Source organism: Medicago sativa, chromosome 8, assembly GCF_051527215.1.
Source record: "Medicago sativa cultivar Bolivia chromosome 8, Bolivia_mono, whole genome shotgun sequence".
In the NCBI taxonomy this organism is placed as follows: domain Eukaryota; kingdom Viridiplantae; phylum Streptophyta; class Magnoliopsida; order Fabales; family Fabaceae; genus Medicago; species Medicago sativa.
In genome coordinates, this window is record NC_140756.1 from 90,569,126 (window position 1) to 90,581,615 (window position 12,490).

A 12,490-nucleotide genomic window follows, 5' to 3' on the forward strand; every position below is an offset into this window, starting at 1 on the left:
TGCATCCTCTTCTTCATTGTCATAGTTTTTTATTTTGAAAATGTTCACTGTGAACATTCATTCTCCTTAGCCTCAAATCATCGAAGTTGTGATTTGGCTTCTTCCTATCACTGGTTGGTTGAATTTGTGGCTTCCGTTAACTCCTCATGTGGAGGCATTTTTAAACAATCAAGATTCAAGTTTCATTTGCTGTTTTGAAACTACTTGTCATGCAGCGATTTCAAGGAGTTTATGAGTAATTGAAATAGCTTATCACCATCATCGGCACAATTTGTGGATAGAAACCGATTCAACTTTGGTGTTGCATGCTTTTAAGAATGCTGCTAATTAACATTCCTTGCAACCTAGAAAACCGTTCGAATAAATGCTGCAGGATGCTAACTGCAAATATGAACTTCTTGTCTCCCATGTGTACAAGGAAGGAAACCAAAGTGCTGGCATTTTGGCTAATATAGGACTTTTTTTTTTTTGTTTTTGTTTTTAGGGAGGCTAATATAGGACTTAGTGTCTATAAAACACCTTATTTGTATTATTTATAAGTTTCTCAAAGTATTTTATGAAAAAATCACCTTATACAAATATAACTTTTGTTACTGAGAACTTATGATATAACTAAATCATTTTTTATAAGCTCAAAAATATATATCAATCCAAACAGACCTTTAATCTAGATCAATCAGTTGTTTGGTTTGAGCTCCCTGTGGCTATAAAGGATCGAACAAATTAGGAATGCCTAATTAGATTCTCTTACTCTTGAAGAAGTTTTGGCCTAGTGTCTTTTTTTTCTCTTCTTTTTATTTGAATACATTTTGAGGTGGTTGTAGTCTTCGTGCTACAGCTTCTTTGATATATAAAAAAGCTCATGTACTTTTAAAGAATAAAAATGTTTGTTTGAAACTTCAAATTGATTTTATTAGTTTGAGTGGTTGTTAACTTAAAATGCTGCTACTGCTTATGCAAATGTCAATGTTTCCAATAAGTTCCCCTGCTTGCTTGTTCACGTATGAACTAAATATGATTTTAGTAAATGCTTACTCCCTCCGTTTCAAAATGAGTGTCGCTTTAGCCAAAAAAAATTGTTTCAAAATGAGTGTCGCTTTCAGTTTCCAATGAAATAATAACTTTTTCTTTTCAATTGTATCCTCTAATTAATACTCTGCACACTACTTCCAAAGTATTACTTTTAAAACTAACCAATGGTTAATAAGGATAATTTGGTAAAATAACCATTCTCTTTCTCTTAATCATTGCATTTCTTAATATGTGTGTAAACACCTAAAACGACACTCATTTTGTGTGTGTAAACACCTAAAACGACACTCATTTTGAAACGAAGGGAGTAAAACTTTATTTACATTAACGAGTTACAAAGATTTTTGAACATAATAACTCAAATGACATAGCTCAAAGAATGATAAGCAAACGAAAGATGATTAAAAATAATGCACACATATCTTACAAGTAATAAACTACTAAAGGCTGTATTCCTCTTAATTCTCATGACTTGGTACGGACAGTGCATTCCAAAGGGAGACCCTGAGGGAATCGTTTAAGGTCATTGCAGTAATTGTAAATCATGTAATTCTTCTGCACCCATTTGAGCCTTTTCTGATTTGTAGAATCTAGCTGTTGATACAACCAAGCATTGTCAGAAGAAGAGTTGGATTTGCAAGAAGAAATTCCATTGGACAAAACACAACCATTGGCTTTGAAGTTCCTAAAAGAAGCAGTAAATGGAGCTTGACTCCAATCTGTTTTCACAAGTCCACCTCTTGTTGCCCAATCATCAGCATTCCACAGACTTGAATATAATCTCATTGGCTGCTTCTTTGGATATGGAACACCTTCACTCTCCAAGTTCTTGAATTCCCTAATTGGTCTGCCATCAATAGAAAATCTGAAAACCAAAGACAAATCACATAAGTCAAGTTGATCAAGAGGATTACGAGATCATGTAAATTTTTATTTTGGCTAGAGATAATGCAATTTTAAAAGTTCTTTTGTAATTTTATATGATAAATTTAGAGAATTTAGAATACCACAAAAAAATTACAATTCTTATGTCCAATTGGTACATATAATTTGTTCATATTGTGTACACAATTAGTCTCCGTGACCTTAGCTCAGTTGATATCGACAATGCATAATATATACAAGGTCTGAGGTTCAAACTCCGGCCACCACCAAAAAAATAGTGTGTACACAATTAGTTCCTATGTGTTTCAAACTCTGCATAGTTATCTATATTTATTTATCAAAATTAAGGATTGGTCCCTACATATTTTCAAAAAATTAAGGATTGGTCCCTACATATTTTCAAAAATTTAAAATTGATCCCTCAACTTCCTTAAAATTTGAAATTTGCCCAAATCTTTTAAAATTTGAAATTTGATCCACTCTCTTATTATATTTAAATTATTATCTCAAGATTTTTGAAATTTATAAAAATGGTACAATAAATAAGCTCTATCTTAATATTGATGTGCTATTTAATTCTATTATCCAAACAAAGAATTTGAAAATAAGCATTTTGAAATTTAGAAACTTACACAACATGTGCAGGATTCCAGAGAAAAGAATAGGTATGAAAATCTGTAGTTGGATCAAACCATAAATAGAATTGTTGTTCTCTGTCCCCTTTGCCTAGGGTGTACACATTGGTATGAACTATGTAAGGATCACCACTCAAATTTCCCAAGAATTCAAAGTCTATTTCATCCCACAATGACCCTTCTGAACGTAACTGCAATGCATGATGAAGAAATTCAAATATTAATTATAATTAAACTCCATAAAAAACATTAAACATATTAATAAGGATTAAATTAATTAAACTCACATAATAAGCAGTGACCGTGCCAGCTGAATTTCCAGGAACAAGTTTAATTTGCATGTCAATCTTTCCATAAAGATATTGATTATTGGATTGAAAGCCAGAGCCAGAGGTTCTGTCTAGAGACAGAGTTAGAAGCTGACCATTGTTCACAATCTTACCTCTCCCATCCCCCCAAGTGATACTAACATCTTGATACAAGTTTCCAGCAAAAGCTACCATGAAATGTGTACATATTAAAAAGGTTATGACATGCACAAAAAATGCATAGTTAGAAGCCATTGGACAGTGTATTGTATTTTGTGTGGATAAATAAAAATAAAAGGTGTTGTGTACGTGCGACAAGTTTAGTATTGCTTTGTCTTTGTGTGAGAACTTGTGAAACAGCAAATTAGTGTAGTCCAATTTATAGTAATCTATAAGGCTTGTGGTTTATGGGAATGTTGTCTGAATGATACTAAAATAAAATAAAATAAAAGTTGGGTTGGTGAGATGAAGTGGGACTTGACAGCTGGACAGCAATCGGTTTCAATTGCATAATAGTGTTAAATTGGTAATGATAGTTTAAGACTTGAATTAAGTGGTGCATTACGTGGTGCTTGCTTGTTAGGGTAGACACTATTTTAGTTTTAGTTTTAGTTTTAGTTTTACACATGCATACGGCGCAGAGTGATAAGTGATTAGGACTTCCTAGCTAGGATTATTCTACCAGACCGAACTAGTGTTTGTGCTATTGATTCGTAGTATTCATCCAAAGTGCTACAAGTTAATGAGTTTAAAAATGAGGTAGCTTCTAGTAGGGTCTACACCACTTTCTTGGCTTTCCAAGTCAGCGGCAGAGAGGGAAGGGAATTGGTTTCATCATCATCATCCTTTTATTACTACAACCGTGTAAATTCTAGAAACATGAACCATTAACTTTTTCACCGACTCTTGGGTAAAAATAGTCATGTCATGGATAAATGTTGGTCAAATTCTCACTTCGAAGTCCAACCACATCACCACGTACAGTCAAATTTGTAAACCGCCTTAATTCTACAATGCCATCTGTATTCCAAACTCGCATATGATCATTTTTCGTTTCTGACAAGCAAACTCTAATGATCCTAATTCCTGCCAACCCTCCCTTAGAATTGGGAAATTAGTCACTTTAGTCCTTGAATGGGGAACGATTCGTCAATTTAGTCCCTGAATGCAGATAATATGCAAAACAGTCCCTGCATGGTCAATTTCAGGGACTAAAGTGACTAACGAAATCTACATTCAGGGACTAAATTGACTAACGGAGTCTGCATTCAGGGACTAAATTGACTAACAAAGTCTACATTCAGGGACTATTTTGCAATTTATCTGCATTCAGGGACTAAATTGACGAATCGTTCCCTATTCAGGGACTAAAGTGACTAATTCCCCCTTAGAATTGGACAAAAATGTTTTCTCACACGGGTGGGAAGTGAGAGTAAAAAAGGAAAAGAAACACGAAGAAGTGTATTTCGTTGTTATTTATAAGATCTTTTTTCAAATAATATTTGTCGTTTACTTTTTTGTTACAACCACAAAGGTAAAAAAAAAAAAAAAAAAACACCTTAGAAATATCAAACCTCTCACACCGTCTCCAATTCCGAGATGACACATAACGTAAGAAGTGCCAAAGTTTGGTCATAAAATTCACGCTATCTATTGACAAGAAATATTAGGATATGTTCATTGAAACCAAAAAATTTAACCAACAAATAAACATACACATGCATGTGTGAATGGTTCAGATATTGAAGAGGATAGAGTGATTCTAATGGGTCAATCTTGCAAATAATCTCTTGAATAGAATTGTTGATAACCAATATCAAATCATGATAAACATCTAATAGTTCAGCAAAAATTACACTACTTATCCATTATTATAAGCAGTAGTGATATTTTAACAACTATTTGGTACAATCTTTGAGACAACTTTGTTGTTCTCACTTCTCATTGGTCAAAAACAATAGAGAGAGAAAAAAGAGAGAGAATAAAATCATAATGTGAGTATGAGAGAGAAATTTGTACAAAAGTTGTACCAAAATGGTTGTCCAAATATCATTTCTCTATTACTCCCTCCGTTTCAAAATGAGTGTCGTTTTAGGTGTTTACACACATATTAAGAAATGCAATGATTAAGAGAAAGAGAATGGTTATTTTACCAAATTATCCTCATTAACTATTGGTTAGTTTTAAAAGTACTACTTTGGAAGTAGTGTACAGAGTATTAATTGGAGGGTACAATTGAAAAGAAAAAGTTATTATTGCATTGGAAACTGAAAGCGACACTCATTTTGAAACAAATTTTTTTTGCTAAAGCGACACTCATTTTGAAACGGAGGGAGTATAAGAGAATGAATCTAGCTATTCAATCTTCTTTGTTGTCACAAAATAATGAGTAACGATATTTTGACATCCATTTGATGACAACTTTGTTGACAACCTTGTTTTTCTCACTTCTTATTGGTCAAAAACAATGGAGAGAGAAAAAGGAAGAGAGAGGATAATAACATCATGTGAGTATGAGAGAGAAAGTTGTCCAAAAATTGTCAAAAAATGGTTGTCAAAATATCATTTCTCCAAAATAATACATAGATTAATGTGATACTTCAATAAGTAAATATTAACAGAAGTTAATACATATACAATATTTTTATAAAATGAAGGATATTTTGAGTATGTGTGGGAGATTAATTTAGTCCCCAAGTGAAAGCCATCATCCAGATTTCCACATCAAAATAGTTCAAAAATAGGGTGGAAAACTGCATTATAAAGGCAAATGATGAGCTTCGGAAAGACAATGAATATAAAAATCACAACTAAGTATAATTTCTTTTTCACAATTCAGTTATAGATTTACGGACCGGCTAATATGAGGTTATAACACCACCATCTATTTACAGGGTCTAATTTAAAATCAGAACAAAGTTTTGTATAGACTAAAAAGAGTTTTTAAATGGGTTTTATATATACACGTTATTTATTTGTCGTTTTTAAATAAAAATATCTATTAAGTCTTCAATGACTAAATGGAATTTGGATCCCCTTCTGTGAGAATCTCACTAGAGAGTGTCCAGTGTTGACCTGTGTCTTTAATTTTATTTTTAACAAACTGAAGTGCTTGCAATAAAAAAAGTTGAATGACCTAGATTTCACAGAAAATAACTTTAATTGGAGAGAAGAGGATCTCCACCCACTCTAATGATACTAAACTAAAAAAAGTCCTTAAATACGTCCATTAATATGTACTTTAACACGTGCATTTAGACCAGGTGATTAAAAAGAAATTGAAAAAAGAAAGAATCACATTAATTTGAGATGGTGAGATCAATTTTTATCTACTTTATTCTTTATTTTAATCGTAAAACCCTTTAGTTGTTGCTGAAAAGAGAGTCCTTATTTAGTGGTAATAGGTACCCACTTTTTTCTTTCGCTAATGAAGGTCCTTAATAGGTTAAGATTATTGTTAAATAAAAGAAAAAATCTTTTTCTTTTTCCATTGATAATCATACTTTTAATTTTGTTCAATACTATATAGTCCATGTAATTGAAAAGAAGGGAGATAGGACCTGATCAAAGGCGGTGAACGTTTTGCACATTTATTGTGTGGCTGGCTAATAGGTATGCAGCATTTCAGGCACAAACGCGTGTGTGTGATGGGGTTGGACTTGTGTGACATTATGTCACGGTGACATTAAATCTGGGTCACACAAATGTGGTGTGTTGTGTGGCCCAGATGTGTTGTATGTGTTGTGTGGCCCAGATGTTGTGTGACAATGTGTGTTGTGTGGCCCAGATGTAATGTTACCGTGACATAATGTTACACAAGTGCTGTCCGTGTGTGATGATATCATTTGGGTGGGCATTATACCAAACCAACCATGTCTTTACTTTACCCATTCCTAATTCATGACCAACTTCTCAACACTATATACTATACGTATCTTCAATCTCAAGTGAACCTTCTTGTTCCTTTCCTCTCTTATGCACCCTATAAATACATGACATTAATTTCCATCTTTGCAATATCACATCAACAATTATCTTTATCTCCCATATTTCTCAACTATAACAAAAAATCTATTCCAATCTTAAAGTATTTGAACTTCGATCTCCTTGTAAGTAGTCAATGGCACTTTCAAAATTTGTCACATTCCTAGTCATTTTTACTTCGACTGTTGCAATTGCCTCTGCTGGCAATTTTTATCAAGACTTTGATATAACATGGGGGGATGGTCGTGCTAAAATACTCAACGGTGGCCAACTTCTTACTCTCTCTCTTGATAAATATTCTGGCTCTGGCTTTCAATCCAAAAATGAATACCTTTTTGGCAAAATTGATATGCAACTTAAACTTGTTCCTGGCAACTCTGCTGGCACTGTCACTGCCTATTATGTAAGTATATTTGAAATTCAATATTTACTTTCTTTATTGTTAAATATCATGCATATTCTTCTTTAGCTTTGATAACTAATTTTTTGGTGCTTAATTAACTAATTCAGCTATCATCAAAAGGAGGTGCATGGGATGAGATAGACTTTGAATTCTTGGGAAATTTGAGTGGTGATCCTTACATCCTTCATACCAATGTGTTTAGCCAAGGCAAAGGTGACAGAGAGCAACAATTCTACCTTTGGTTTGACCCAACTGCAGATTTTCACACATACTCAATTCTGTGGAATCCACAACGCATTGTGTAAGTACTAAATCAATATATTCTATACAATCTTGAAATAAAATCAATAAAAGAACATTACTTGTGTTGGAAGCAACTAAATTATATTATTTTCCATGTATTTTTCAGTTTCTCAGTGGATGGAACTCCAATTAGAGAATTCAAGAACATGGAATCAAGTGGTGTTCCATTCCCCAAAAACCAGCCAATGAGGATCTATTCTAGTCTTTGGAATGCTGATGATTGGGCTACAAGAGGAGGACTTGTTAAGACAGATTGGTCCAAAGCTCCTTTCACTGCTTCATACAGAAATTTCAATGCTAATGCATGCACCGTGTCTTCTGGAATATCATCTTGTGGTTCATCACAATCTGATAAGAATGATTGGTTCTCCGAGGAGCTAGATTCTACAAGTCTTGAGAGGCTCAAGTGGGTTCAGAAGAATTACATGATCTATAATTACTGCAGTGATAACAAAAGATTTCCTCAGGGTCTTCCTCAAGAATGCAGGATGACTTAGGGGATTTGAGAATTTAGTTTACCTCAACATGTTGTATAATTGTATTCTATTTTCTTTTCTTTTTGTAACTTTCATAATCATATTCATTAATTATTTGTGTAAGGGATCATTATAAAGGAACCAATTCCTCTCTCAAAAAAATAAATAAATAAAGGAACCGATTTCTATGATTATTTAATTCTTAATTTATTTATGTATTTTTCAAATTAAAGACTACGGCTATAAAATAATAAGAATGACGACCTATTTTACTCCTTAAAAAAACTGTGGGCTGAGTTTGGTCATTGAAAAAAATAAAAGTAACTTCTAATATTTTAAAAAAATTAAGATAACTTAATCCTTGTATTATTAACTACGTCAAAAAATTAACCATTATTAAGTCATTAAGAAGCATGACAAAAGGAAAAAGGAAATTAAATAAAATAAAAAGACGAGATACAAAGATTGGAGGGGCATTAGACCTGACCCAAGAGTACAGAGATACATCGTTATAAATAAATCAAGTGATTGGACTCAAACGATTAATAGATTTTTTCTAGAACGAATTTTTTAGAAGAACTTGAGTTTGATTCTTGTTAAGAACATTTTTTCTCAGACTTTACAACCTCTTAACCCAACTTCAAATTTTTAGGGTTCATTACTCTAATAACTAGAGGATTCAAAAAAAAAAAACTAGTTTCTTGTTCAATCCTTATTTATTAATTTTGTTAAGTCTGCAGCAACTTAACCTAATTTTTTTTTTCCTCCATTAATCCCTTATTAGGTTTGCAACAACTCAATCCTAACATTTTGGCTCTAAATTTGCATCTTTATTTATTTATTTATTAATTTTATTAGGTCTGCAGCAATTTAACCTAACAAATCCATCTAAAAGAATGCATCCCACCAATTTCATTCATATTCTATTGCCTATTTTTTTCGACAATATTTTGTACACTTATTTAATACTTAAAAAATGGATCGCACCAATTTCATTCCTATCATGTTGCCTTTCTTTTTTGACGCTCTCACCTTATCCTCCAAGTTATAGTGTTACACATCCAATCGATTAAATTTCATTTATTATGAAGTTGAACCGATTTTTTTTTTTAGAGGTGAAGTTGAAGCACTTAGTTTATCACATTTTATTTTCGATATTAATTTTGTATTTTTTTGTACACTTATTTAATACGTTTACAAACAGAATACTCTAATTTCCATGCAAACTCGGCTGTATATAGCAAACCCTAAACCATGTTTATCTCCAAAAAAAAAAAAAAATCCTAAACTGTGTTTCTATTAATTGAAGTGACGTTGTTTTTCATGTTAGTAAAATTTAAAACAATTATTACAAATCAATTTTTGATGTTTAACTATAAAAGTAATAAATAAAATTGACCCTGCAGCAATATAATATGGTATTCTTTTTATCTTTTTTCTTTATAATTTAAAAAAAATGAGAAGATAATGCCCCAATAATATATTCTGATAAAATAAATTAACAGTCTTTAAAGATTAGTTTTTCAAAACTAAAATGTAAAATTTGATAAGATTCAAGTGTCATTGAAGGACATAGTAAGACAAATTTGATTGTAATATTGTATATCTAATAATCTAATTTGCGTTTATTGATCGACCCATGATCTTACAGGTTAAAGATTATTCATTTGTCTCTATTATAATCGACAAGACGCGTGCGTTGCACGGGTCAAAAGTCTAGTAAATTCTTATTTTTGTTTATTTTCTTCTTTAGCATTCATCAGGGGCGGAGCTACCCCTTGGTGAGGGTGTGCACCTGCACACCCTGAAATTGTCTATATTACCCTCTATTATTCAGCTTTACTACTACTTTGCACACCCTTAATTATTTAATTTGCACCAATCAACCGGCTCTCCCACTTTCTGCACTTCAAACTCAGTGTTTCAAAGTAACTTCTTGTTTTTACGGGAGCTTGAGGCATGGAGCAGCAGGACTTTCGGATCAACTTGCCTTTTACTGTTTACTTTTTATAATAGCTTTTGTCTTTTGGTTATTAATTTAATATAGCAACCTCTTTATTTAAGGGTCATGTTAACTTGTGCCTTAAGGGCACAAGTTAAGAATCTAAAAAAAGAATTAAAACATAAATTTTGTATTTAAAAAAATAAGTTTTTAAATTTTCAAGACATTGAATGCACGATTTCCAAAATTAAGTTTCTACATTTGGCTTCTAAACTTGTGTCTTAAGGGCACAAGTTAACATTTCCCTTTATTTAATGCTTGAATCATATAAATCTAAAATCGGGCATAAGTAAACTTAATAACTCATATAGTGGCACGCAAATATTATTTTTTCAGTAAAACCACAAAACTAATCTAGACAATTTTCCTTCTTTTAAATGACAAATATTATTAATTAGTTTGATTAATTAATATCTACTTCTTTGTAAGACCTTTAATTCTTTTTCTTTTAAGTCAAACGAGTTCAACTACTCATCTCTTTACTAGTCTTCGACTTTGTAGAACATTTTTAAATAGATCTCGAAGACCGTAAGTATTTTAGAAAGATTCATTTTTTGGTCAAATTTCACTTATATTAATCTTCCTGGTATGTTAGAAATTAAATTGATAGTAATTTTTTTTTTATATATAAGGAATAAATCATAGTATATTGTTAAGATATAGGAACTTAATTGATAGTAAGTTGTTAAATGTACGAACCAACCTACATTTTAATTGAATTGGAGACCATTTTAAAACATTTATAATTCAAGGAACCTATTTGAGACCGACTAATTTGTGTTTGCACTCAAAATTGTATTATTTCAATATACATATATATCAGAGTTAAAATTTTGCACCCCCTGACTCAGGGTCCTGGATACGCCACTGGCATTCATGCAACCTTTGTCTACGTAGATACATCATTTTATTTTAACTATATAAACTATGTGACAAGTGTTTTGTTTTTGGTACACTATTTGTACCATTTCTTGGGTATGTTATAACCTTATATATTGTGGATCTTTCTAAAATTTTCGTTGTTGAAGCTAAATGGATCTATTTTAAACTTTTTGGATATGCTCGTGGAATTTTTTAGAATTGTCAAATATTATTGATAAATTATTGAATAATATTTATTTTTGAATCTAAGGTGCATGAGTTCGTGTCATAAGATAGAAAGTGGAGAACATTATTGATCTTCTTTATGAAACAACAAATAGAAACAAAAATAATTTTTGTTATTGAATGTCTTTGTTTGTATGCTAAAAAAGACAGCAAACAAATGTGAATGATTTTTTTTTTTTAACAAGTCAAAATAGAATATATACATTATCAAAGGTGATTCATCTCGCATAAGGCGTGCAAAAGAGAAATACCCAAAATAAAAGTGAATAATTTTTATCCTCGTGAGCTTAGCTCAGTTGATGGGGATATTGCATGTTATATGCAGGGGTTGGGGTTCGAACCCTAGACACCCCGCTTTTCCACATTTAAAATGTGTGAGCTCTAGCCACTGGACTACTTGACAAAAAAAAGTGAATAATTTATAGAACAAAACAAATGAAATAATTTTTTGAACAAAACAAATGTGAATGATTTATGTTGATAAAAAGAAAAGTGAATAATTTAGTGAAAAGAGAAAACATTATAGACTTATTATTTTGTTTAGGGACAAAAATTATCTCTTTTCAACTTAAAATTAAAAAAAATCTCTTTTTAATTGTTATAATGGGCCAATTTGTCTTTTTAAATTATCGTTAAGGAAATATTCATCCCTTTTAAAATGAAATAACACATTTCACAGATACTAGTAGAAGTTCATATCAGAACTAAAGGCCAAATACCGTGTTTGGTCCTTTTAGTTTAACAGAATTTTCAAGTTAGTCCTTTAAGTTTCAAAAGTTTCAAATAGATCATTTTAGTTTGACAGAATTCCCAAGTTAGTCTTTTAAGTTTCAAAAGTTTCAAATAGGTCCTTTTAATTGATAAACTATTTCACAGTTACCCATGTTGTCAGTTAATAATTAATTAACGCTGATTTAATTGTTAAGTTGTTGACTTGGATCAAAACGCTGCCTTTTAAAAGCTTCAGGGTGTCAAAAAGTTACGTTTAATGGTAACAAATGATCATCTAGCACTGTAAATGTCGTTTAATAGTGCTAGAAAGGCATTTGTTGTAAATAATAGTCTTTCTAGCGCTATAAATGATATGTGACCATTAAACGTAGCGTTTTGATACCTTAGAGCTTTTAAAAGACAGCGTTTGATCCAAGTCAACAACTTAACAGTTACATCAACATCAGTTAAAAAGAGACTGACACCAGAAGTAACAGTGAAATAGTTTATCAATTAAAAGAACCTATTTAAAACTTAGAATTAATTTGAGAATTTTATCAGACTAAAAGACCAAAAATGGTATTTGGCCCCGAACTAAATTATCTCTTCAATGTAATGTTTGTATTTTTTTTTAAGGATGTTTA

The 12,490-nt window shown here is 31.5% G+C and overlaps 2 protein-coding genes across 3 annotated transcripts; one reads left to right on the forward strand and one right to left on the reverse strand.

Annotated features, from left to right (window-relative positions):
* Positions 1 to 1,323: 1,323 nt before the first annotated feature.
* LOC146903162 (putative xyloglucan endotransglucosylase/hydrolase protein 23) lies at positions 1,324 to 3,213 on the reverse strand. 2 transcript variants are annotated; one of them, XM_085731838.1, is made up of 4 exons: positions 2,840 to 3,213; positions 2,550 to 2,743; positions 1,701 to 1,897; positions 1,324 to 1,626 (listed from the first exon to the last, which is right to left on the reverse strand). In XM_085731838.1, exons 1-4 carry the CDS (start codon positions 3,113 to 3,115, stop codon positions 1,556 to 1,558), a joined length of 738 nt encoding a protein of 245 aa, XP_085587964.1. In that variant the 5' UTR covers positions 3,116 to 3,213; the 3' UTR covers positions 1,324 to 1,555. The 2 variants fall into 2 exon arrangements, with proteins under 2 accessions (XP_085587964.1, XP_085587963.1); XM_085731837.1 differs by having other exon boundaries at positions 1,324 to 1,897.
* A 3,662-nt stretch (positions 3,214 to 6,875) lies between these two features.
* On the forward strand, positions 6,876 to 8,220 carry LOC146903163 (putative xyloglucan endotransglucosylase/hydrolase protein 23). The gene is made up of 3 exons (XM_085731839.1): positions 6,876 to 7,247; positions 7,355 to 7,548; positions 7,657 to 8,220. The coding sequence occupies exons 1-3, from the start codon at positions 6,981 to 6,983 to the stop codon at positions 8,045 to 8,047; spliced, it is 852 nt and encodes a 283-aa protein (XP_085587965.1). The 5' UTR covers positions 6,876 to 6,980; the 3' UTR covers positions 8,048 to 8,220.
* Positions 8,221 to 12,490: the final 4,270 nt, after the last annotated feature.